Source organism: Gekko japonicus, unplaced genomic scaffold (genome assembly GCF_001447785.1).
Source record: "Gekko japonicus isolate JY-2015 unplaced genomic scaffold, Gekko_japonicus_V1.1 scaffold851, whole genome shotgun sequence".
In the NCBI taxonomy this organism is placed as follows: domain Eukaryota; kingdom Metazoa; phylum Chordata; class Lepidosauria; order Squamata; family Gekkonidae; genus Gekko; species Gekko japonicus.
The window spans coordinates 673,894-701,394 of NW_015172579.1; the positions used below are offsets into that span (position 1 = coordinate 673,894).

At 44.0% G+C, this 27,501-nt stretch overlaps 1 protein-coding gene across 1 annotated transcript in view; it reads left to right on the top strand.

Annotated features, from left to right (window-relative positions):
* Window positions 1-26,112, top strand: part of COG2 (component of oligomeric golgi complex 2) — a 57,228-nt gene extending 31,116 nt beyond the window's left edge. Inside the window, exons 9-18 of the mRNA XM_015421441.1 lie at window positions 415-541; window positions 2,244-2,383; window positions 10,334-10,395; window positions 13,407-13,558; window positions 13,681-13,881; window positions 14,683-14,755; window positions 16,559-16,701; window positions 18,848-18,987; window positions 22,800-22,980; window positions 25,666-26,112. Coding sequence (XP_015276927.1) covers window positions 415-541; window positions 2,244-2,383; window positions 10,334-10,395; window positions 13,407-13,558; window positions 13,681-13,881; window positions 14,683-14,755; window positions 16,559-16,701; window positions 18,848-18,987; window positions 22,800-22,980; window positions 25,666-25,767 — 1,321 coding nt within the window. The 3' untranslated portion in view covers window positions 25,768-26,112. The remainder of the gene's footprint in view (window positions 1-414; window positions 542-2,243; window positions 2,384-10,333; window positions 10,396-13,406; window positions 13,559-13,680; window positions 13,882-14,682; window positions 14,756-16,558; window positions 16,702-18,847; window positions 18,988-22,799; window positions 22,981-25,665) is intronic.
* The last annotated feature ends 1,389 nt before the right edge of the window (window positions 26,113-27,501 follow it).

Genomic DNA, 27,501 nt, shown 5'->3' on the forward strand with positions numbered 1-27,501 from the left:
GGCCCTCAGTTTGCAAGACCTGAGAATGGCTACTAACGATAGGACATTTTGGAGACATTTGGAACAATAGGACAATTCATAGGGTTGTCATAAGTCTGAAGTGACTTGATGGGACTTCACACGCATACGTACACACACTTGAAATGCTTATATACATAGAAGCACATGGCTAATTGGTATGACTACAGTGATAACAGCCAAGTGTCACAAATATTAAAACGATCCGAATGGTAAAATAGTATGTACAACTGTTAGAAGTATTCCTAGTTTTAAGATGCTGTGCTATAAAATTGACAGCTTTACATATTGTGAAACATTTTAGTATCTTTACTGTCACTCCATAAACATTTACAAGAAATCCTTATTTATTTTTAATAAGCATTTCTAGGAGAAGTTTCAATTTTTATCTTGCAGTGAAAAGGGAAATACTGTTCCTGGTTATGATTTTTTGGTCAATTCTGTGTGGCCTGAAATAGTTCGTGGCTTGGAAGAAAAGCTGCCTTCATTGTTTAATCCTGGCAACCCTGATGTGTTTCATGAGGTAATTAAATATGTACATTAGCTATAGCTTTTGCATGGTGAACCATAGCTAGATAGTCCTGTAGGAAAATGTAACTTTAATAAAGAGTTCTTAAATTCAACAGCTGAGGTCTGCATCATGGCTTGCAATTTCCTATGCAGAGATTAATATTGATGGAAATTAAAGTGTTTATATGGCAGCATGTGAAGCAGTCCTAAGTAAGCAGCATTTGGTTAGCTGCAATACGAGGCCTTATGAACTCCTTACTGTAATGATTGTAAAAATTCTAATTTGATTAATTAAAAATACATCTCTATCAGATTCTTGCAAAGATATCCACACTAAGGTGTGCAAGAATGGAAAACTATACAGCAAAAAAAATAAATTCAGATGAGAGAGACAGACTCCACAAGTAATTATAGACAAGCACATGCTGTTACCCAAAGGGGCAGTCTCCTGTTTGATTACGGGAATTGGAGTTAAGGAGACAGAGTGAGAAGGGGTAACTAGGGGATCCCCACCAATGTTTACAGGGATTATTCCCTTAGAAAACTCAAAATAAACCAGGCAGATGTTCACCTGGCAAGGTTTTTATTGAAAACAATAAAAGAGCAAAAGCATGCACACAAAAAAATACTCACATACAAGGCTAACTGAGAAAAACAGGGATGAACGGGGAGAAAGAGATTCAGAAAGGCGATATTTACCAGGCTAAAAGATTGAGATCCATGGAAGGCGGCAAAATGGCCAGCGTTTCATGGTGAAGGAAGGAAGTGAGGCCAGATCCAGAACACACATAGAGAGACTGGGGTCTGGATGTGCTTGATATGGGGAAAATGTTCCCTGGGGCTATGCTGGAGTGCTTGCCCCCCGAATAATGCTTAATGGCTATTCTGAACAATAATTTTGATGAGTTTACCGGGGTTCAAACAATGCCTTGGGAGAGGCTAGATGGTTTTACCAGGGTGTAACTATAGATGTTAATGTTGACTTGATGACCCTTGATTGCCAGACAGAAGAAGCTACCAGGTTTGGGTAAATTTTAAGCATCGTTCTATTAAGGTAAATGATTGAGGGAGAGGTAAGGCTGGGCATGTGACAGATTAGTTCAAGGTGAGGCCAGGTGTTCTTGGGGAGATTTTTTTGTCCTTAATTATGCATCTCCTCAGGATGTGGGAAAGGGTCGTTAGTTAGCCAGCCACCTTACTCACTTCCAAATATATTTTCCCAGGCTGGTCATCTGACTGGCATCCATTTTGTGTCACTTCTGGGCCAGACAGTGTGTCATATTTATGATATTTGGAGTGATATTGTATGAAGGGTGTTTGTGTGTGTCTCTCTCTCTGAACACCAAACTGCTCCTTCTGCAAGAGGAGGGGTCTGATTGCTAACAATGCAGGCCTTCTTTCCTAATCAAATTGCTCTGCTGACCCCCAGATTCATCTTCCTTACTTCCATTTTACTTTTAACTCCGTGGATGGGACTTTCTTTTAATATACATCATGTTGGATTGTTAGGGTGGAAGACATAATAAGAGTGGAACTGGAATGCTTCTGAAGTGAGTGATATTTTTTCTTTTAAGATGAACAGAACTGAATGAATCTTCTACATCAGTAATTAACTAGATCTCTGCTGTTATGTATTTCTGAGGATGACAGTGAGGGATGGCACTATGTTATTTTGTTGAAAGAGAATGGAATTAATATGTGCTTTCCATCTACAGAAATACACTAAAAGCATGGATTTTGTAAGGAAATTTGAACGGCAGTGTGGCTCACAAGCCAGCGTGAAAAGACTGAGGTCACATCCGTCGTACCACAGCTTTAATGATAAATGGAACCTTCCCGTTTATTTCCAAATCAGGTCAGTGTTTATGTAAAGAGGGCTCCGTTTGCCAGAATTATAAAATTTCATGTAGACTAGACAGAGGTGTTCAAACAAAGGTGCTTGCTAACTTCCTTGTGAAAGTCTAGCAAAGAAATGAAATGAAAGATGGCAGAAATGCCCTGTAGTATCATGGCGTGTGGCATGTTCGTGCAGCTTGTTTTGCATCCAAACAACCCATAAAGCAGCCAAAGATAATCTTTTTTAGGTGCACTGAACCTGTCCCTCACTATCTAACTGTTGATAAGATTGCCTAGGACTGGCATAGACCAGTTTTCAAATCTCCTGCATCTTCTGCCCCTGTGCAATTGTTTACTTTGTCAGTTTCTTAACATGAAAGAAAATGTCAACTGAACAGAAATACTTTCCTGGTATGGGTTAGTTGGTGGTTTAATAATTACAGTGCCTTTTATTGCTATTCTCTACCCTTTGTAATTTGAGGGAGTAACTGATAAATGTTAAATTGTGAAAAGACATGTATTTTACTTGCACTGTTTTTAAATAGATTGCGTGCTGTCCCAAGGGTCTGGTGATGAGGGCAGCAGGTATTTTTCCAATCTAGTTGCTTCACTTATTTTATAAGATTATATTGTTTTATTAGTTTTATGGGAGCTGCCCTGAGCCCGCCTTTGGCGGGGAGAGCAGGGTAAAAGTCAAATCAATCAGTCAGTAAATCTTACCAAAGCTTTTGTACCACATATGAGCCTTCAAGCAATAAGGAAAGATCTTGTTTGCCTTGCAAATTTGTTATCCCACCCCTCTATTCCAAAAGAAGTGTCCAGAGCAGCTTACAGTAAAACAGATAAAATCATTGCTATGAAAACAGTAAACTGGTCTATAAAATTGGAATTAAAAGCAGAAGATATGCAGGGTATCTTTGTATAAATAAAACAGCAGGATAAAGCAAAATTTTTAAAAATGGTATAAAACACCAGGGCTGCTTCCAATCTTCAGAAACAAAGTCCGAGTTCGGTGGCACCTTGTAAGACCAACAAAGTTTTATTCAAAGTATGAGCTTTTGTGTGCATGCACACTTCTTCAGATACATTGAAATGGAAGGTAACAGTTCATTCTTATAAGTAGAGGTTGAATTAGCATACAACATAATGAGGATGCTTTAACAGGTGCAAACCCCCACCACATTGGGGAAGACACCAAATGATACAAACCCTGTCCTGATGGGCATAAGGTCCACCTACTCAGTAGGGAAGCACACATGCTTCTGGAGGGTGGGCCAGCATGACATCCAGAAAGCCATATAGGCATCGGCAGAGGATTGCAACACCTCGAGCACCTCAGCAAGAACTCCCTGAAAGGATCTGGTGGCCAGGAACCTCGGGGAGAGCAGGATTTTCTGCAAGACGGGGGTGGCATGGGGAGTGGAAGCTTGGGCTTGGAGGGCTGGGCTGGACTCCTCGACGAAGGCCAGTGTTTTCCAAAAGACGGAGGGTGCTGATGCAATCCTGGCACCAGTGGGCACAGCGCCTCCTCCACCATCACTGTGCCACCCAGATGTTGAGTACAGACAGTAAGGAAACGTGCCACACTCCGAGTATGGGAGGTAAGGACAGGAGGGGGCGCCATCCTGGTTGCGCCAGACCTAGCCCTGTGGAAAAAATGGAACAGTGGTCACGAAGGTGGTGGGATCACGAAGGTGGCATGTCCAAGCCTTCATGGCCAAAGGTGTACCTTATGAGTGGGCAGTGGAGGAGGGTCTGTGGGGACTAGAGGTCATCATGCAGCTGGTGGTCTCCCCATGGTGGGTGGCTGTGGCATCGAGGTTCTGTGTGGTGAGTGCCATCGTCTCAGCTGACACCTGCCCCCAACTATGGGGGTTAAGTTTTGCCATACATGGGGATGCTGCTGTGGGGCCATCCTCCGAGGGCAGTGAGGAGGGCCGAGGATGCAGTAGCAGCCAGAGCAGCCAGGCAACAACCCCTACCCCCATGGGGGATGGCAACTCCACCATGTCCCTGTCTCCAAAGCCAGAGTCTTCCCACAACAGCCCCATGACCTCTCTGCAAGGATCACACCTCCACAGCCCTTCCCTCCCACCCTTTCCTCCATGTGGGCTGCAGTCGAGTGGGAACAGGTGGAGAGTCGTCACGAATGGTGAGAAGCCTTTGCCAGGGGGCAGCAATGGATGGAGGGGCTGGCAGCATCTGTGTTGTTGGCTGCTGGGCACCTGGCATGGCTTTTTGCCATTGCGAGAGATGCTGTGAGTCACTGCTCACTTCTTCAGACTTTCCACTTATTCTTTGCGTCCTCCTGGACCAAATCCTCCTGGACCAAATTGAGACTTAGGTTTCCTGTCTCGTTACCAATGCTGATATCTCCACACCTCTGTATATCACACCAATGCTGATATCTCCACCCCTCTGCATATCACACCTAATCCAATCATGTCTGCTATTGCCATTCGGCATCTGAAATCATCTTTATAAAGTTTATATTTCCAGTACCTTGTGTTACATTTTATGGCACATGTGGCCCGGCCTGACAAAGTGATATTTATGTCAGATCCGGCCCTCATAACAAATGAGTTTGACACCTCTGGTTTAGACTCTTAAATTTTGTAAATATGCAAAATTGTACAATTGTATATGTTACCCAAGTTATAAGTTTCTGTTTTTTTCCTGCTGTCTTCAAAATTTCTTGAAATGTTACATCTATAATCAGATGTAGTGATAGGCTATTAATATAATGAATGACCTGTCTTATCTGACATCTGGATATTCCATTGAAAAGAGGATATAATGCCTATCATCTATGTTGCTGTTTCTACATACAACATTATCAGGCTGCAGAGAGCTTAATTAAACATGATGAAGCAGTACTAGCAGAAGAATAGGTGAATAACAAAATTAATATTTTGGTAACCAAGCTTTCTTACTTTTATTATACCAAAGTGCAAAGTTCGAGACAGACGTTACGTGTAGACACTTTTGCCTTCTGTGGTGTTCCTACAGAGAAAGTGGTAGTAACTTATAAGGTTCTTATGTTGATGAACTCTATCTTTAAAATCTTGGCAGGTTGTGATAGTAGCATATGGAGTTTTATCTTTTTAAATAGAAATGTTCAAGGTATCAGAAAGAACTATTGATTTTTATCCCCTAGAACTGTTTGCAGAACCTTGTGCCGGTGTCCATTAGCAAACATGTAGGAAAGAGTTGGTGCCACGGTCATGAGACCTAGCCGTAGGTCATGTAAAGCAAATCTGAGAACTAGGGTCCGTCTCTGACTTTTGTTTCCACATCTCTTTTTCTTTAGTGTGCAACAAAAACTCATTTTAAAGGGGACTGAGATATTAGGGGTATCCGTAAGAATTAGGACTTATCCACACTGCGTTTCCCCCTTTGCAACATAAATTTGTTTACGATTTGCAAAGCCTGAATACTTTTAAGAAGATATACAGAGTTCTGATGCAGACTAGAGAGACCAGGAATACTTATGATTCATTTTCCATGTGTCAAACCTTTGCCAGAACCTTAGCGGCAGTGTCAAAGGTCAGACCCCCCCCCCCAATACGCGCTGCTTACTGTCTACCAGCCCCATCCTGCCACATTGGATGTCTTTTATTTTCCATGTGCTGCAGTCTACCACCCTTCAGTTTAGTCTTGATGGTATGGGAACCAGCATGCTGTACCAGGAGTTTCATTGGATGTGTGGCCATTGATCATTGGCCTTATAAGTGGAGTAATGCTACAGTCTTTTGGGGGTGCTCCTGTAAGTTGCCTCACTGCCAGTAGTTTGAGACATGGCCCATCAGCCTCTCCTGGTTCTATAACATATATTTATTTAGAACATTTTTATGCTGCCTCTCCAGGAACCTGCCAGAGGGAGCTTACAAAATAAAAACAGTAAAACAAATTGTTAAAAGATATTAATTAAAATCCAGCATTAAAAAAGCCCCAGCCCAGCATAAAAACTGGCAGCTTAAAACAACATTCAGGCTTACAAGGGGTTAAAATAAAAAAAAAACCCTTTATTAAAAGCCCAGCTGAACAGAAACATTTTGACTTGGTGCCTAAATGAAAGCAAGGAAGGCACGAGGTAAGCCTCCTGGGGAAGGGCATAATTAACACATGGAACTCACTGCCACAGGAAGTGGTGGTGTCTACAAGCATAGACAGCTTCAAGAGGGGATTGGATAAATATATGGAGCAGAGATTCATTAGTCACAAAGTATAGATGGAACACTATGTCAGGGGGGCACCAGGGGGAGGGCTTCTGGAGTTCCGACCCCACTGGTGGACCTCCTGATGGCACCTACTTTTTGGCCACTGTGTGACACAGAGTGTTGGACTGAATAGGCTATTGGCCTGATCCAACGTGGATTCTCTTATATTCTTATTCCACAAGTGAAGTGCCACTACTAGAAAAGCCCTTTCTTTTTTACCACCCATCTCATCTCTGAGGGTGTGGGCACAGAGAGCAGGTCTTGTAAGACAGAGCTTAACTGGCAGGCTGGATAATACAGAAGGAAGCAGTCCTTCAAGTACCCTGGTTCCAACTCCATTAGGATTCTCACCCCAATAGCCTCATGTAATGTGACTGCCATTTTTGTGTTCCAAACCCACCTGCCCACAAAATGGGACTTGGCATGTATGATGTCTCCATCCACTTCCCTACCTCAGAGGCAAGATTTTCCCTCCATTTTTCTTTCCTTTTTCTGACTGAGCTACCCTAGTAGTCTGGATCGAGGCAGATAGGAAGTGCTGTTGTTGTTGGACCTGTCAGCAGCGTTCGACACGGTCGACCATCAGCTACTGATCCACCGTCTCGCCGACACCGGAGTTCAGGGGCTCACCTTACATCTTTTATCCAGGACCGGGGACAAAGGGTGGCACTAGAGGAGCGGCTATCCCAAAGCCATCCACTGTTGTGTGGCGTGCCCCAAGAGACGGTACTCTCCCCGATGTTGTTTAACATCTATATGCGCCCCCTTGCCCAGATTGCCCGAAGGCATGAGCTTGGATGTCACCAGTACGCAGATGACACCCAGCTCTATCTGTTGTTGGGCGGCCAGTCTTACTCCACACCAGAAGATCTGGACCAGACGCTGCAGGTGGTGGCTGGATGGCTTAGATGGAGTCAAATGAAATTGAATCCAACGAATCCAGCGCCAGAGGTTAGGAGCTTGGGAGTGCCCTTGGATGCCTCCTTAACAATGGAGGCCCAAGTAGCAGCCACGGCCAGATCAGCTTTTTACCATCTTCGGCTGATTAGGCAGTTGGTTCCCTTCCTCAAACGTGATGACTTGGCGACAGTGATCCATGCGATGGTCACCTTGAGATTGGACTACTGTAACACTCTCTATATGGGGCTGCCCTTGTCTCAAATCTGGAAGCTGCGGTTAGTGCAGAATGCGGCGGCCAGGCTGCTGCTGGGTCTCCCCATACAGGAGCACATCCAGCCAGTACTGAAAGCACTACACTGGCTTCCAATAGCATACTGGATTTGTTTCAGGGTGCTGGTTTTAATCTTAAAGCCCTATATGGGCAGGGTCCGGCATACCTGAGGGACCAGCTTTCCCCACATGTTTCCCAGAGAGCAGTGCGTTCAGGGGCACAAAACTGGTTAGCCCTCCCAGGCCCTAGGGATGTCAGACTGGCGGCAACCAGGGCTAGGGCTTTCTTGGTGGCGGCCCCATCCTGGTGGAACAAGCTCCCGATAGAGACCAGGGCCCTGCGGGACCTTTTGAAGTTCCGCAGGGCCTGCAAGACGGAGCTCTTTCACTAGGCATTCGATTAAGGAGCCGCAGTACACACCGGGAATGTCACTGTGCCCTGGCTTTCCAGCCTGTAACCTGGGTCCTGCCATCGAAACTCTGACCTGTGCTCACCGCATAATAAATGACGAACTGTACGTGTGGGATATATGGAACATCTAAAAGTCACCTAAACCATGTTTATAAGAACTGCTCCTCTTGGTGCTTGGGTGTGTTCCAGCGTTTTATGTATCTGTTTTTAATTCTGTTATCTTAATGTAAATTATAAGTTTATACTAGGTTTTATTTTATTTTACTGTATCTAACTATTTTGAATTGCTTGTAAGCTGCCCTGAGCCCGCCTCGGCAGGGAGGGCAGGATATAAATCAAATAAATCAAATCAATGTGTTTTATTCTTTGCTGAAGAGCTCTGACTGTCCCACCCTGTCACAGTACAATATTTTGGCTCTTGGCTCAGCCCAGAAACCTGAGGGAAGGATTGGGAGCCCCTTTAACTTAAATAACTTAAATGGCACTCAAGGAGTTTTGAAATTCAAACATAACAAAATATTTTATTTAACATAGAGGGGAAGGGTCAGGTGAAATCAGGGGTTGAAATTTCTGTGGTAACTCAATATAGATAATTCTGAGGTAAAATCCATACGTGCACAGACTAATGAGAGTTTCTTAAGCTATTAGAATTATTTAAAATCTAAATGTTGAGAGGCTTTTTGTTCCAGTGTTTTTCAAACACTCCAGCACACTTTCTTTGAGTATTCTCTGACTTTTGGTTTCCAGAAGGCAGGTATACTCTTTCCAGTAAAAGGTAAAGGTTCCCTTGCTCGAAAGCCAGTCGAGTCCGACTCTAGGGTTGCGGTGCTCATCTCCGTTTCAAAGCCGAAGAGCCAGCGCTGTCCGAAGACGTTTCCGTGGTCATGTGGCCGGCATGACTAAACACCAAGGCGCACGGAACGCTGTTACCTTCCCACCGAAGCGGTACCTATTTATCTACTTGCAATTTCTCGCTTTCAAACTGCTAGGTTGGCAGGAGCTGGAACTAGAGACAGGAGCTCACTCCGTCATGCGGCAACCCAGGTCTCGAACTGCTGAACTACTGACCTTCCACAGCCTGCAGTTCAGCGTCTTAACCACTTGAGCCACCGCAGTTCCTTTCCAGGGCTATTTTTGGGCAGGAACGCACAGGAACGGAGTTCCGGCTGGCTTCAGAGTTGGCCATGCCCACTACAGCCAAACCTCTGTGTGCATGGCTACAGAGGGAAGGCCTGGAGAGTGACCCCCTGGTGACTCTGAGGTAGGGGACTGGGGCCCCCTGGAAGGATTGGGGAGGCATTTAAATGCCTCCCCGTGCCTTCCCTGGCCTGGGGGTGCCCGGGCAAGCCAAAGGAAGGCATGGGGGTGTGGCCTAATAAGATAATGAGCTGTGCTGTCAGGGGTGTGGCCTAATATGCTAATGAGTTTCTGCTGTGTGGCCTGTTATGCTAATGAGTTCCCAAACCCCTTCTCTTGAAACACCAGTACTCGTCTTGAGTTTCTAACTGACTCTTAAGGTGTCTACAGGCAGTTCCTAACCACACCAGACCAGGGATCTCTGCACTCTTCAGAGGTAACTCCCTTTTTGCCTGGGTAGAGAATTTTCTTCTCTCTCTAGAAGATCTATCCCCTTTCCTTGGCATGAATGGGAGTCTCTAACTACCCACTTGTCCTTGCCAGCTTTCTACAGTTCTCCAGTCTGTGTTAAACTGCTCTCAGCTAGGGCTGAATTCTGAAACTGTCAGTACTCAACTTTTCTCAGCTAGGGCAGAAATCAGACTGAATTCTCCTCACCATCCAGTTCAGAAGTTTTTCTCTGCTCAGCTGATGCTAACTAATCAGATCTCTTGGAGTAGCCTGTCACTCAAAGCTGTCTAGCTCTGTGACAAATTAACCCTTCACCATCCTTTATCTGTTTACACAGCACTTATAAACTTTAAAAGTGCAGTCCAGTCACAGCATGCTGTGATCAGAGGTGTAAAAGACATTGCTTGTAACATGTGTATGTATTGTGTAGTCTTTCTACTATAGAGACTGCTGTGGTACTTCAGTTTGAACAGTATTTGCGGGATGTGTTCCACAGCTTGTAGCACTGAGCTGCCAAACGCAAACTTTAATTAGTACTTTTTCCTTGACTCTTAAAGAGATTTGTTTTTTTCTCCCCCAGGTTTAGAGAAGTAGGGGGAACCTTAGAAGCAGCCCTCTCCAATGGGTTAGAAGATGCTCCAGGTAAAGTTTCCTTTTGTTGTAATTAGGTTCAGTACCTTAATGCATTTAAGTTTTTTTCATAACGAATGTCAAATGTTCAGTTTCCATTTGCATACAATTAAAGGTCTGCACAATAATCTAGCATTAGTAGTGGGACTTTGCTTGCTTCAGGTATGCTATAAGAAGACTTTATTTATATCCTGCTTTGTGACTATAAAGTCCTCAAGGCAGTGTATTTTCTCTCTCTTGCAACTCTTCTCAGTATATTTGTCCCTGTCTTAGTCCCTCCTCCCAGGATGAGAAGTCTTTTATGCCCTGAGGGCCAAGCAGGGATTGGCTGGGTGCTGCTCTGCCTCTTGATTATGCAGTGAGACCATAAGAAGAGTTGGATCAGACCAGTGGTCCATCTGGTCCAGCAATCTTTTTCACACAGCAGCTGACAAGTTGCCTTGGAGGGCCATCAGAGTATAGAGGCTACTGCCTCCTAGCATTGGTATTCAGAGGTTTGGGTGCCTCTGAGTGAGTGAGAAATTAATGAGTATGGAGATTCATTAAGACAAAGTGCTGTAGGTCCTAGTGTGGTGAAGTGGTTAGACTATCAAGCTAGCGCTAGAGAGTCTTGAGTTCAAATCCCCACTCTCCATGAAGCGCTCTAGATGACCTGGGCCATGGAGACCATGTATGTCAGCTCATTGGAAGAAGGGTGGGAAACAAATAAACACATGAATAAAAATGAGAAGATCAAACATGTTGTCTCAAAGAGAAGAGATTGTTGCTTTCATACAGAAACTTAACGGTTGAGGTACTATTTTCAGTTAATGGAATATGACTGGAGGGATCATTGTTTGCATACAAAGTACTATATGAATGAAATGTGAAAAAATATCCTTTGTGTCCCTGTTGATGTTTTTATAGTGAGAGGCAATCCTCCTTAAGGATACTAATCAGTTACAAAGGAAACAGCTACCTCCTTTTTTCTTCCCTCCCTCAGCAGTCAGGGCTCTGCTGTCCAGAAGTTACATAGGCTGTGCCTGATTCTTATGTGCAGTTCTTAACTTGGACAGAAGGTGGCCACTAGATCCTTTTCCTCAGAATGTAACCTTTAGTAGTAGCTGGTGAGTTTGTCTGTCAGCAGCACACGAGGTTCCCTAGGAGCTGTTGGGCACACAGTCCATCAAATATCGCAACTAAATGACTAGGTTGAGTTTTACTGCGGTTTGCAGAATGTTTATGTTTAAACCCTGTTGAAATGTACAGAGGCTGCATAGCACTTGTGGATTGGAAATAAAATAAAAGCTAAAAAGTGTTCATTCATATGTTGGTAATGCATCGTTCCTAGCTGATTTGGGGAGGGGTGTTGAAAGTTCTGAGTCAGATTGAGGTGACGAGAGAGGAGGTCCTACAACTGATAGACAACTTAGAAACGGATAAATCACCAGGCCCGGAGGGCATACATCCAGCAGTTCTGAAAGAACTCAAATGTGGACTTGTGGATCTCCTGACAAAAATATGTAATCTTTCATTAAAATCTGACTCCATTCCTGAGGACTGGAAGGTAGCTAATGTCACCCCCATCTTTAAAAAGGGTTCCAGAGGAGATCCGGGAAATTACAGGCCAGTCGGTCTGACGTCAATACCAGGTAAGTTGGTGGAAACCGTTATTAAGGAGAGAATTAATAGGCACATTGATGAACAAAAACTATTGAGGCAGACTCAGCATGGGTTCTGTAAGGAAAGATCTTGTCTCACTAACCTGTTAGTGTTCTTTGAGGGGGTGAACAAACATGTGGACAAGGGGGACCCAATAGATGTTGTTCACCTTGACGTCCAGAAAGCTTTTGATAAAGTTCCTTATCAAAGGCTCCTAAGGAAGCTCAATAGTCACGGGATAAAAGGATAAGTCTTCTTGTGGATCAAAAACTGGCTAATTAACAGGAAACCGAGAGTGAGTATAAATGGGCAATTTTCTCAGTGGAGGGTGGTAAGCAGTGAGGTACCACAGGGATCAGTACTCGGTCCGATGCTTTTTAACTTGTTTATTAATTATTTGGAGTTGGGAGTAAGCAGTGAAGTGGCTAACTTTGCAGATGACACTAAATTGTTCAGGGTGGTGAGAATGAGGGAGGATTGTGAGGCACTCCAAAGGGATCTGTCAAGGATGGGCAAGTGGGCGTCAACATGGCAGAAGGATATCCAAGGAAAAATACGGGAGTAGAATGAAAATCGTCTCTCTTTAGCAGACAGGCTGCAACTGATACAAAGTCCCCCCCCCCCGTGCTTTCTGTTTCTTTTTAGGGTCTATACATATTGGAGATAAGGAATTTACCAAATGGCAATGTACACTGACAAATTTCTTGTGGAACTCAATGAAATCAAGGGTGGACCACAGACACCTCACCAGACCAAGCTCCATGGGAGGCCTGGGAATTCCCTCACTCCACAGATACCATCACGTGGCAATGCTGACAAACATAATAAAAATGCTTCAGAACGATCAAGCTACAAGTTGGTGCCACATTGAGCAAGCCTATGTATGTCCCTTCTCACTTCCAGACACGATATGGATGCCTAAAGCAAATCGACCTAAGACCATAGCTGATAACGCTTTCTATACAAAGAGTGAGTAACACATGGAATTCACTGCCACAGGAGGTGGTGGTGGCTACAAGCATGGGCAGCTTCAAGAGGGAATTGGATAGACATATGGAGCAGAAGTCCATCAGTGGCTATTAGCCACAAGGTATAGATAGGAACTCTCAGCCTGGGACAAGTGATGCTCTGTATTCTTGGTGCTTTGGGGGGGGGTGTAAATAGTGGGAGGGCTTCTAGTGTCCTGGCCCCACTGCTGGACCTCCTGATGGTAGTTTTGGCCACTGTGTGACAGAGTATTGGACTGGATGGGCCATTGGCCTGATCCAGCATAGGCTTCTCTTATGTTCTTATCAGTATAACTTTGAAATAACTAATATGGAATTGTGTATTGAAGTACAATCAGAGTTCATGGCTTATCCACTCCTCTTCCTTTCTTTCAGCTGAAAGTCCATATTGCCTCCTGGCTACACACATGGCGTGGTCAAGTCTGCAGAAATGTTGGTCAGATCAAATGTTCCTACCATTGCTAACCCACCGCCTATGGAAGCTTTCCCTGCAGGTCATAGCACGCTACTCTTTTTTTATCAGTGAGGTGAGGAAAGCCACAAGTTACTTTTTTATCTCATATTCTCTCAGGCTTTCTACTTTTTGTGAAGTTATCTAAATCTGATGTAACAAGTCCAAGTGTAATGTTATTCTGGGCGGTTTGTCTAGCTTCTTCTCAGGCCTGTCTCCAACGAAAGAACAAAGGACAATAAAAAATCCTTGGCAAGCATTAGCAAGGAACCCCCCCTGAACCCAAGCCCTGTTGAGGACCAAGGACTGGACTCTTCTCCAGAAGCACAGCCTTTGCCTTCCATATCCACTGCTCAACTAGTTCTTGTTGCTGCAGATCTGGATAAACTTCAGGAATGGGTTAGTACATTGTATTGATTTGATCTCAAGGATTACATGTCACAGGATTAAGGGCCTTTGAACCCAATATTCTGCCTCTGACCCTATGAAGATGAATTGCAATTAAAAAAAATAAAACAAAGCCATAGCTGTAGTACAGTTACAGCAGTTTCCAGTCTTGGGGACAGTCTACATATTACAATGGATACTGTTCAGATCCAACATAAAGGCTGTAAATATATGAATGCTTATATGAATATTGGTTGCTAATGCTGAAAGCAGCATAGTCCTTGAGCCTTTGCTAGTAGTGGCAAAATACATTTAGGGAGGCTGTCTTCTGTCGTCACTGAAGAGAAGCTGAAGAGAATTAGGCGCAAAGAGGCAGTGAAAGCAAGATGTCATAGAAAGGATGTACTTTTCACCCTTGCATTATACTCTGCATCTCTTCCTTAACAAGTAAATTGCTGCTGTGTGTTTTTAGGGGTGGGGGATGTGAGAAGTTCATTTGGCAAACATAAGTTACCTAGCCTTTTGGACTACCACAGGATTTAACTATTCACATTTCGTTTCAAGACTTTAACATGATAGGTTTTGTTTGAGAGTAACTTCTGTTCAAGATTAATTAAATGCTTGGAGGGCTGCGATAGCATAGGGTCACTGAATGCAGAATCCTTCATTCTTATGTATAACTTGTGCTTGCTTGAATCTGCATTTTTTCATTTATTTGGCAGTAAATTAAACTCTGCAATTCAACACAAACAATTCTCTCTTTAATGTAGATCTTGAGAAAATGTATTCTAATGTATCTTTTTAAAAATTCAGCTACCTGAATTGCTGCAAATTATGAAACCAAAACTTGAAACGGTTGGCTTTAAGAACATAGCCTGCATCTCAGGTAAAAGCAAGTTGAATTATCTGCTTCTGTACTTGTTAGCTGTGTCTTCAGCTGAGCTTATTTTACTGGGCAACATTGTACAGATCTGTAATAGGGATTAAAAATTGTTGAATGGAGGAAACATCAGTTACAGGAGTGCATGCTGATAGTTTTTTTTTCATCATGCCACTGAATGTCATATGTGCATCCTTTACTCTTCTTTGTCATACTGTGTTAGGAGAATGGAAGTGCTTGAAGACTTGCATTCTCTTCCCCTTCTTTTCCCACCTTCTCATGTGGTAATTTCTTCCATCTCTTTCAATTTCAGAGCTAACCATGTTGTAACATTAGTATCTGTGCTGGCATCTTTGCTAACTATGGTTAGTTCTGCATAAAAAGTTTTGACCATAGCTGGAAACTGTGGTTTTGAAGGGGTTTGTGAAAAAGTTGATGAGGGCATAATGCTGTAGTGTGGGTTGCTGTGAAAATAAAGCAGTGGATACTCTTGCATCTGATATCTCCCTTATAAATAAAAGCCGAATGGTGGTGGCACTTCTCTAGAACATTCCACACGCTCCAGAATTGGTTGGCGCCCTGGTGTGTCACTCACCAGGCGTCTCTCTCCATTCGCTGTGCTGCTGCCTGGGTGGGTGTCCTCCTGCCCACGGAGGCAGTGACCACCCTTTTGCCCTCAGTTTCCTTTGAGCCACAGCCCGGGCCGGGTGCTCCACTGACCAGACACCCTCACTTGGCCTGCAGGCCCCAGACGGGGCCATGCCACCGCTGCTGAGCTCAGTGTCCAGGAGCCGCCACCAGCCAAGACGAGGCCCAGGCCGACATGCGCTGGCTCCGCCCAGCCGCCTGGAAAGGCACCAGGGGTGGCCAAGTGGGGAGCCTCGACTGCACGGCAGGAGGACAGAGGAGAGGGGGCTGGGGAAGGAGACGTGGGCCTGCAGCCGCCCGCCCGAGCTGCCGCCCATTGCAGGGAGAGGGACGAGCCTGGTCTGCTTGCCCTGCTGGGGCCTCACTCAGCCGGGGGTCGTGGTGGGAGCAGCCAACCCAGGCGCCTTGATCTGCTGGGGCCTCGACCCTGCGAGGGGGAATGCGGGCTGCTTCCCCGAGTTGGGGGGCGGGAAGTGGACGGCGCCCTGCGCCCGGCCGGTCTTGCACCCATCGCGGGGAGAGGGGCCAGCCTGGCCGGCTTCCCTCACCAGCGCCTCGATTGGCCGGGGATGCCGGGTGGACAGACGAGGCCAGGCAGCTTGGCCCACTGGAGCCTCGACCGTGCGGGGCAGGAAGGCCAGCTTCGCCGTGGGGGGGCCAGATCGAGACGGTGACCCGCACTCGCGGCCAGGCTAGCACTCCGTTGTCTTCAGTTCCACAACGGGAATTCTTCCTAGTATATATATAAAAGCCCTGGTGTATTCGCACTTTCCAGCTCTCCCATTGGCTGTGTTTGTGCGCTCGCATCAGTCATTGGCCCATCAACCACCACTCAAGAGTACTCATGTGCCATTGGCTGGGTGCTCTCCCATCCACTGCCCACCAAGGCCACTGTTCCCTCTCTGAATAAACTGCCAAAATTGCTGTGTCTCCTGACAAAGACGCTTCACCTGCTTGGCTCTTCCATGACTGGCTGGCTACTGAGGTGGGCCAGTGGCCGTCAAACCAATCTCTTCTCCTGCTGTGGGGAAATAGTGCATGGATCGATTGCATACTTTTTTTGAAGATCAGGAATTATTACTTCTGCACCAAGCCTCTGTGAACATCCAGGCCAGATCTAGGCAAATTAGTTTTTACACTGAGGTTTCTCTTTCTTCACAGGAGCACTGGAAGATTCAAAGGAGTCATTACTGGGTTGCTGGCCGATCTTAAACAGTAAGATTATGCAGGATTTAAGTGACTCTTGCTTCAGTTGCCTGAAAAGTGCCCTAGAAGTCCCAAGAATTTATAGAAGAACTAATAAGGTTAGTATGTTTTGCATGTGAAAAATAAAGACTCATGAGAATGATGTAGGCTATATTGGTCACTTAGCAGCCCCCAAAATCTGTTCGAGTCCCTTTACTCATGTTTTAATTCACTTTCTAAAGATCAGGAAAAGCCACCCCCCCACTAGTGATACACATTTTCTTCTATTGTATTTCCACTTCCCCAACCAACACATCCCAGCCAGTCCTCCCCCACTCATAGTGAGCCCTGTATTGCCCATCCAAACAACCTACTTACTCTCCTTCTTTTTAATGGACCAGTCTGTGTAGGCAGGCATTAGCAAGTAAGTTCTGAAGTTTCATCATTCTTCCCACTCTGCCTAAGAAAAATGGTGATACTTGTAAATCATCATACATTCACAGATGTTGATTCACCCTAAAACACATCACCTTCACTCCTCAGAACACAAGAATAAACTGGTAATCCATTCTGTCCCTGAACTTGCTTCTCTTTGCCCCTGCCCTCCCCTCTAACATAAGTCAGAAGGAACATCAGCAGAACAGCAGGAAGAAACTATCAAATGCTTCTGCCAGTGCCATGTCTGTTTTTCATATAAATGAAGATCTTCTCACAAATGTCAAGCACTTTTATTTCAAAGCGTTAAGAATTCCATATCCATGAGCTAGAAAAGGAAGTTACTGATTGATGGATGGGAAAAAAATATTGCTCTTCGTTCATTACGGTGCCTGTTTTCAGGGACAAGGTTCAGCTATTTTGGTAAATTATGGAAAACAAGCCTTACTGCTGATAGAACATACCCCTTGCAACCTCCTGACAATTCATTAATTTTTTTGGTCTAAGGATTACTTTCGGTTATAGTGACTTTATAATTGTATATCATTCTCTTGCTCAAGACTTTGCAAAGTAACTCCATGAAATGGTGAGACATTGACTCTTCAGATTTATCCTGATAATGGTGTTATAGCACTTCTGCAGCAAAGCTCAGTCACCGCAATGTCTCCTAGCTCCATTTACAGCTTGTGTGCTCTGTTTCGTCTGTCATTGCCTTTGAAATTTTAGCTTTGGTAGAATCTGAAGTGATGAGCTTAGTGTAGGATTAAATCCTGATGCTGCAAATTGTGGCTCAAGCTATATATGATGGCAGCAGACCCATTTGCTTAACTCTGGTCCTCTCCAATCATGTAAAATGGAGCTTAAGCAAAACTAGTGTGCAGGTGATGAGAGCTGAACCTATCCTGCTCTTTAGCCTTTCTCCCAAGGCCGTTTTGTTCCAGCATAGCTCAGTTCTGATACCAGAGCTTGGCTGACAAGAAAAGCATAGTAGGACACTATGCTGTGGGGAGGTGCACTGTGGATGGAGGAGGATTTAACACCTTTACCTACAAATTCTTTTTTGCTTTAAAGGTTGGGGAACCCCTAATTTTATGTGTTTGCTTAAAGCTGGGTGTTGTCCATTTCTACCACTTCTAACCAAGAAAGCTGGCGCGTCTCAGGAAATGAATCTTGCCTATCTAGCAGTGTTCTGCTCAAATTGTCTGCTTTCTTTCTGTTCATGAAATGCACCATTAACTACCAGTTCATCTGCTTTAGCATGATCAGTGCAAAAAGGGATAGCAGTCTTTCCCAGACATGTTGATGTCTGATATGCTAGGGATCCAGCAAGCACAGATTAGGATCAAATATGCAGACTCAATAAGGGGCCTAAACTGAGGTTTGGGTGGTATTTTAATAGATTTGCTGAATGAAAACCAGATCATTTGCCATCCAAGATGTTTATGTGTTTGACAACCTTATTTTTAAAAGCTGTTTTTGTTTTTACATGTTGTGATGATGTTAGACTGATTCTGCCGGGGAAGGGAGGAGGAAGACAGGTGTAATTTCAGTTTACTTTGGAGGCAGAGTGGATTGAGCATACTGAGCCACATTTTCCTAGGGCTGTCTTAAATCTTACCCCAAGTTTTCCATCTGCTTAGTTTTTCGACTGATGCTGAATAATTCCAAAACTCTGTTGTGCATGAGCAAATAAATCTTCATGCACTGTAGCAGATGTGTGAGCATGCTTTGCATTTCTCTGTTGGGGAGGGCTAGCCTGCTCTAGATGCTAAAATAACAAGCTGTTTACTCTCTCTTGTTTCTCCCTTTGCCTCATGTGTCGTTAACCAGGAGGTACCAACTAAGGCGTTGCCTTATGTTGACAGTGCCCTTAAACCCTTCTACCAGCTGAAGAATGAGTACAAAGATACTTTGAAACCAGTTGTAATTGAGCACTGGTTTGAAGGCGCCCTCAGTAATAGCACTCAGAAGTAAGTGGAACTTTAATGCAATTCTACAGGGTCGCTTCAGCATTAAATGCAATTCTTTCCATGTCCAACGAAGGAGAATTTCCCATGTTCAGTAACAGCCATCATGTCTTCTCTTGTTATCTCTTGGGATTTCATTGCCAAAGAATACGAACAGTGTGATAACTGATATACATGATAACTAATTATAGCTCTTGGACACATTTGATGTTCCCTGTGTTTAGCATAAAATTACTTTTATGACCATTCTTATACTGTTAAAGTAAAGTGGGCGTGCTTTGCTGGCAAGGCTACTTTGGGTATCCTAGTGTGTATCCCCCTGGAAGTATTAGCAGGAAAGCACATGGAAGATGGGGACTAGGGGTGGGCACCAACTGGGAAAATGGAGGTCTGTGGTGGTTCATGGCTTGCCGAACCAGTTAGCCGAGCCAGTTTGTGGTTCATTAGGTTTGTGAGTTGGGGGGCGCTTCCATGGAGGGTGGCATTTTTAAATGCCTTCCATTCACTTGCTGAGGCAAGGGGGGGCTTGTTTGCAATTACAGTGAAGGGGAGGGTTGGGAAGTGGACCCCTGGATGTTACAGAGGGAGCCCAGGGCACCTTTTGGATATTCAGTTGGGACTGCAGCACCACAAGAAGGCAGGATTTGACACAGGGAAGAAAATGATCCACATGGAAAAAGGGGTATGCGGGATTTGATGGTGGTTGCGGGGATCATGCCGGCTGGCCGACCTTTGACAGTGTTAGCGAAAGGCCAGGAGGTGCAAGCAGTGAAAGAATGGGGTCTCCAGTACCCCAGGAAGGTGGTTTTATGGGGGAGAGAAGGTGAAAGGGGGGGCTTGCTCGCTAGTGAAGGACGGTTTGGGAAGTGGACCCCTGGATATCAGAGGGGGGGCCAGGGGCACTTTTTGGATACTCAGTTGGGACTGCAGCACCCTGGGAAGGTGGGTGGATCCAGGGGAAGGAAAGTGATCCACAAGGAGAAAGGGGTGCAGGGGATTTTAGAGTGGTTGCAGGGATTGTGCCAGAGTCAACTCAGCAGGGACTTTAAATCAACTCAGTCTTCTCAGCAAGTGAAGGGAAGGCATTTAAAGAGAATGCTCTTATGAACCGAATGAACTGCTGCAAAAAACATGGCAGTTTGTGTGCAGTTCACGGACAATGCTGTTGCATGAATTGTGGTTTGCGAACCAACGAACCAGATCGGTTCGTCATGCAATTTGGTTCATAAGCTGGTTTGTGCCGATTCCTAATCGGGACCTTAGGTGAGACACACAGTCTTCATGTCCCTCAGCTCTTCTGCCACCCCCTTGAAAATGTAGTGTAGCAATTGCCAATACAGTGTCAGGGTATTGTTTTATTATTGCATTAGATACTTAGGTAAGAAAATTAATTGAATAGTTACTAATGTTTAAAATGTTGTCCGGTCTGGAGGACCTTGGGGTTCATTTATATGGATAAACACAGTCACTCAGCAAAATAAATTCTGGACACAATTGAAAAGAGAACTGTCACATTTAATTCAGTAAAATCAGCTGAACTTCAAGGAATGTATTGAAAGCAGAAGACATCCAGTAACAACAAGCAGCAGCAAAAAAAACCCCAGTAAAAGGCCAGATCACTGGCCCAATAAAAACAATAACTCATTTCTATGAGGCAAGTTTTTAAGATAAGTCCATTGTCAGGTTAAAGAGAACGAGGGTTAATTCCATCTCAGTCGCAGTTCATTGTATCAATGTGGAGTGTAACTGACCCCACCCTGCGAAGCCTAATGAGTGAGTAACAACAGTGGCTTCCTTTTCTTATGTCCATTCCTCTGCTATAAGGCAGCCAGCTGATAAGAATTCAATTTACTAATTTACCCTACTGGCTTCTGAAAAGATTAGGGAGGTTTCCAAGGACAACTCTCCACAATAACAAAATCTTGCAGCTGAATGTAGTTATGCTGCGAGCAGATTGCTTCCAGTGGCTTGCAAGGCTGGGTCTTGCTAAACTTATAACACTTTTCCACCAGCAGAGCCAAACAAAATATAAGTCTAAACAACCTCCATTCCTTACAGTTGTATATACCATTAGTCGTCTAAGAGGTAGTGCTTTTTTTCCTTTCCTCTTTCTGTCCCCTTTTCCTTTCATGGTATTGTAGGTAACATTTTGAACTGAAAGCTGCCTTGAATAAAATGCCAGAAAAGCAGTGTATAATCGTATCAAATAAATAAAAAATTTGCTTCAGCCTAAGTTGCAGGTTTACAGTGCGATCTTAAACAGCATTACACCACTCTAAGCCTGTTGATTTTAAAGGAGTTAGAAGGGTGTGACTCAGCTTAAGATCATGCTGTTAGTTGCAGTACTTGCCAACAGCCAGTTACATATTTTATGTATAAAGTAAAAGTAAAGGTTCCCTTGCTCGAAAGCCAGTCAAGTCCGACTCTAGGGTTGCGGTGCTCATCTCCGTTTCAAAGCCGAAGAGCCAGCGCTGTCTGAAGACGTTTCCATGGTCATGTGGCTGGCACGACTAAACACCGAGGCGCATGAAACGCTGTTACCTTCCCACCGAAGTGGTACCTACTTATCTACTTGCAATTTCTTGCTTTCGAACTGCTAGGTTGGCAGGAGCTGGAACTGGAGACGGGAGCTCACTTCGTCATAGATGTATACAAATTCCCTGCGGTAATATTTAAAAGCAAATTAAATCTCTTTAGTTTGCTTATACAGAGTCACTTGTTTGTGAGTGTAGCACAAGAAAAAGAATCACCTTTCTATCACCACTTTTGTTTCCCCTTTAGTCCTCCAGTTGCTGCCTAAGCTGTATCTGTCTATCTATAAAACAGGGCCTGGTGTCAACATTTGGCATCATTAAGCATCTGCCAATGCTTGCTACTGATGTCAGACCTGGAAACCGCTGGGAAGGGGGGGTGTTGTTGACTGATTAAGCCCCATTTCCACCACTGTATACATGGGAAGGCCTCTTCTGGCAGGAAGGGGGAAGAGGATTGAAGTTACCTTGGGTTTTTTGCCCCTTCCCTGGGCACCACTCCTTTTCTCAGGGGAGCACCAGAGCAAATCATTCCTGGCTCATTGCTTCTTGGACCTTGATAGGCAGATGTCACATGCTTCTAAGACCCTTCGGAATCGCACAAGATAGCTTCCTTTCATAGAATCACAGAGCTGGAAGGGGCCATACAAGCCATCTAGTCCAACCCCCTGGTCAATGCAGGATCAGCCTAGGGCAGTGGTGGTAAACTTATGTCACGGGTGCCAGAGGTGGCACTCAGAGCCCTCTCTGTGGACACGTGTGCCATTGCCCCAGCCAGGCCCAGACCATCATTAAAGTGTTGAATTCTCCGCCAAAATTTTTTAAGTAAATGAAAGCATTTGGGATTGCTTTCGTAACTTTGTTTGGATCATCTTAAGTTAATGTATGAGTTGTTTTTTCTAAAGTAAAACCTCAGTATTCAGGTTAAATTGCCGTGTTGGCACTTTGCAATAAATAAGTGGGTTTTGGGTCACAGTTTGGGCACTCGGTCTCTAAAAGGTTCGCCATCACTGGCCTTGGGTATGTTCCAGCCAGTAGGAGACAGGTAAGTGAATATATTACTTCCTCTTGGAATCATTTGGGGATCCCATATGAGATGGAAGGGGAGAAAAGAAATGTTTTAATAAACAAAGAAGTGGCCGGGTTGTGCCCAGCTGTCATAGAAATGTGTGTATTGAATATCTTGCTCTTTAGAACACTTTTTAGAAAAACTTCCACCCCTGCTAAACTGAATTGTATATACTTCATATAAAACCTGAATCTTCTCTCAATTTCTTAATTCAGGTACTTTGAGACTATATCAGATATTCTGAATTCTGTAAAGAAAATGGAAGAAAGTTTGAAAAGGCTGAAGCAGGCTAGGAAAACTGTGACCACAAACAGTCCCTCTCCAAATGGTGGCATGAGTGATGATAACAAAATCCGCTTGCAGTTGGCCTTGGATGTGGAGTACTATGGAGTTCAGGTAACTTGGCTGCACACCGTGACTTTTGTTGATGTTGGATAAAAGACCCTGGAGGACCTTTGGCCTAAAAGAAGTAGTCCTTTAAAAGGATTTCAGTACTTAATTGCAGTTCTTTTCAGTCAGAATTCCTTTCTATGCTGCCTTCCTATTCCCCCTTGAGCAAGGGAATAAATGCATAGTAGTATGACTGTTAACAGTTACTGCTTTCAGTTGGGGCTTCTAAGCTATTTTAAAAGTGGGGCCAGGAACATCTGGATAAGGCACATATTTTGCACAAAAAAATGGAAAAAACGTTTTAACTTCAACTACTTTTTCAGGGTCAGAGAAGGTGGCACATCCAAAATTGAAAGCTAATGATGGCAAGGCTGCTGTTGCTGCTGCTGCTGTTTTTAAAGTCTAATTATATACATTGAAAAAGCCCTCTTATGTAATTGAACAGTCAGAAAGACTTAGTGTATTTATTCTGTAATTTGTACTAGTAAAAAACTTGGCAGTGCTAGGCTTGATTAATCCCCCCTTTTATAATAACAAAATGATGAAATTGCTGTATTGTAACTAATTCTTTAGCACCTTCTTTACTATAGCTCCTTCTGTATTTTCAGATTAGTAGTTTTGGTTGTGCAAGAACAGCAAACTCCCAAGGGCTTTGCAACCCCTGTAATCATATAATTATAATTGTAGCCTGATTTCTATGCACTTGAATGTCTTTAACCATATCCTTTTAATATGATCAAGCCACATAGTATTTTTGTACTGAGATGGAACCTTTTGTTGCAAAAAAGTAGAAACTAATATTAATGGCACTAGTGGCTGCTTTGGTTAGGACTATTCTAAATACATCACCAAACTGATAACTACTGTTTGTTTCATATTTTTGTCAGTGTGTTCATGTATGCGTTGTCTTCATGTATAAACTTTGTCAGAAAAAAATAACCAGATTACAGGAGTATAAAACACTCTTAGGTCCCAGTCACACGGGCAGGAAAATGCGGGGGGGAAGCTGTTAGCCCCGGGGCTAAAAACCGCGCGGTTGCTTGATCAGACCTACCGATCGAGGTCCCGTGATAGGGGGGAGGTGCCGATCACTCCACTGTCCTGCGGCGCGGCAAAGAAGCGGGGCGCGGGGCAAACGGGTTGGTTGTTTTTTTATTTAAACTCAAATGTGTGCATGCTCCCTTGGGTGCGTGTGCGCATCTGTGGAGACTTTGAAAAAAAAAATTCCGAGGGGACATGGGCGGGCGCCGGAACTACCTCCGGAAACGCGATCAGACGCCCGCCCTTGCCCCGCGGTTACAGGAAATTAGTACCTCCGAGGTACTAGTTTTTTACTGCGCGCCTTCGGCGGGAAGCCTCGGTTGCGCCACGGGAGCCCGACACTTCCCAGATGTGCCGGTGAGATCACGCCCGGAAACTCCGCCTATCTTCCGTCCCTCTAGCGTGCCTAATGCTCCATGTGACCCGAACCTTAGTACTACATAAATTCTCTTTTAAATTTTTTACTTTCAAAAATTCATATAAAAGTGAAAACCATTTGTCCTCAGCAATGCAGATGCTTCTACCATTACAACAGGGATAAAACTCAAGATACAACTACCATAGTGCTGCCATATGTAACACAGGGCAGTCAACAGACTGCATATATAGCTCTTTCACCTTTGCTTCTGGCTTGAGAGCTATTGTATTTCATTTACAAGGAAGAATAGTGCACACAGCCTCTACTGTTTTTCTCTTGTGTCAGGGTCCAGCTATTCAACTTACACAACACTGTGTAAGGCACCATTACTGTTAAACACTAGGATGAATCCCACAATCCATCAAAGCACAGTCTGTTGCCAATCTTCCCACCTTTCCTCTTTCCCCAGTAGTTTATTCCTTTGGATCATAGGACCCGCGTGGAGAAATAGCCATGCAGGCCAAGAGGCTGCAGTGGGGAGGGAAAAGAGGGCAAAATTGCTCCTGCCTACACCTTCCATGAGCCGAGCTCTGCTCACAAAAGAGGGAGTGATCGTATCCCCTTCCCCTCCCCACTGCAGCTTCTCAAAAACTCATGGCTAATACTTCACATAGGTCCTATGACCTTGGGGATAAACATTCCCTAGGATGGAAATGGCTGCTGTGAAGAGAAGAAGAAGAGATGGGATTTATACCCCGCCCTTCACTCGGGAGTCTCAGAGCGGCTTACAAACTCTTCTCCCTTCCCCTCTCCACAACAAACACCCTGTGAGGTAGGTGGGACTGAGAGAGCTCTTTCCAGAGCTGTGCTTTGGAGAACAGCTCTGACAGAACTATTGATTGCCCAAGGTCATCCAGAAGCTGCAAGTGGAGGAGTGGGGAATCAAACCCGATTCTCCCAGATTAGAGTCCGCCCATTTAACCACTACAGCAGGGAAGATTCATGGTCCTTGTGCTGGATCCAAACTATTATTTCGTATTTGGCAAACATCAGCATATAAGTCCCCATGATCTTGAAATAAATAAATGGATCACATTTTGGTTATTGGGGAAACAACTCATTCTGCAGTTAACCAGTGGCTTGTCAAAATGCATATGAAATGAAAATGCATTTGAAGTGAAAGATTTGATTGTTATTTTAAGAACTCCTTGTGCCTGTTTTTAGACCTTCTGATCATGTGATGCATCATATTTCTACTAAACAAAAATAGTAATTTAATATTTTGTTTTTAGATGCAGAAGATTGGATTGCAGTTGAGCAACATCAAAAGCTTTTCAGCTCTTTCAGAGCTTGTTCAGGCTGCCAAGGATCAGATATCAGCAGAACAAACATAGCAGTTTCCAGAAGTGTGATGAAAGCCAGTCTGGCCTGAAACAGGAGTGGGTTTATTTTTATTCCTCTCGCCAAATACTATGTAGCGATGAAGAGCTTCCTAATGCAGCTTCAGCAACAAGTCAGATACATCTGATCTCGAGATTCACAAAGGCTCGTTTCACCAAAAAGAGGGACCTTTCAATACTCTAGTTTTCCATTATATGGAAGACTTTATAGATTTCTAGACATTCTACCACAGAGCTATGGAAGTCTTTTTATTTTTGTTGTAAATCTTATTGTGAATGAAAGCTGATTTAATATGATTACAAATAAAGAAAGGCATTGTCTTCCTTTGTAACCTGTTATGACAGGGCTAGATGATTAAAGTCATGAACTCATGTGTCTAGTTTGGTTATTACTAGAAATTACAAAGAGTGTTGAGATGAAATTTTTAAACTGTCTTGTGTACTGACATCAAAGCAGCATACCTTTTCACTGCATATCAGACATATAAAATCTGAAAGCTAGATATCTGCATCTTGTTACTTAACACATAAAAAATCTGAAGGAGAAACATTTGCATGGTTTTGAAAATCCACATTACTCATAAGGATGTCACTTTAATCTCTTGTATGGTTTGCAAAACTATTTCCTATTAATTCCAATCTTATGGCAATATTTAAATCCTAGCAATTTTCCCAAGGAAAATAAAGAAAGGAAACTGCAAAGATTTGCTATTGCATTAACATACCATAATAAATGTGTTTTTTCTAATTTTGTTGTTCAGTCGCACAGTCGAGTCCGACTCTTCGCGACCCCATGGACCAGATCACGCCAGGCCTTCCTGTCTTCCGCCGTCCTCTGAAGTTGGCTCAATTTCATGTTCGTTGCATCTATGACACTGTCTAACCATCTCATCCTTTGCCATCCCCGTCTTCTTTGACCTTCAATCTTTCCCAGCATCAAGGTCTTCTCCAGTGAGTGCTCCCTTCTCATTTGGTGGCCAAAGTATTTGAGCTTCAGTTTCATTATCTGGCCTTCCAGGGAACAGTCAGGGTTGATTTCTTTTAGGATTGACTGATTTGATCTTCTTGCAGTCCAAGGGACTCTCAAGAGTCTTCTCCAGCACCATAGTTCAAAAGAATCTCATAATTGCACCTGGACACTACAGGGCAATCTGACCCCACAGAATTTTGCGCATCCCTACTTATTTCTAGCAGCCAGGGTTCTAATGCACTTGGTGCCAGTCAGAGAAAAACTGCCCTAATGGGCTATTACAGTTTAATTTCTGCAGCTGATCTGAAGGGGCAACAGTCCACTCTTGTGTCAGGATTCTACCACCCCCTTCTACTGCATGTGTAACAAGTCTTTGAAACTCTACCTTCTGACGCAGGATAACAGGAATTACTATCTACCTTTCTGATGCTGGTGCAGAAAGTCCAATATTTTCTTTTCACTGCTTTTATAATGGTAAGCTCTTGCGAAAGCTGCTTCTCCATCCTTCAAGGTCAGTGCTGATAGATATTCAGAATATTCCCTCCCCTGCCCAGAACTCTCATCAGCACACCAGGTGAGAAACCACCATGCAAACTGATGTGGTTACTGCATGGATCAAAGAGATTGGGGGGTGGGGGGAAGCATAATAAGAAATAATATACATAGTTATTAAATGTTAAGATTAAACAGTATCTGGAATAGGAACTGAATCTTGATAAGTGAACAGGAAATTATAAGAGACAGTGTGTGGAAGAATA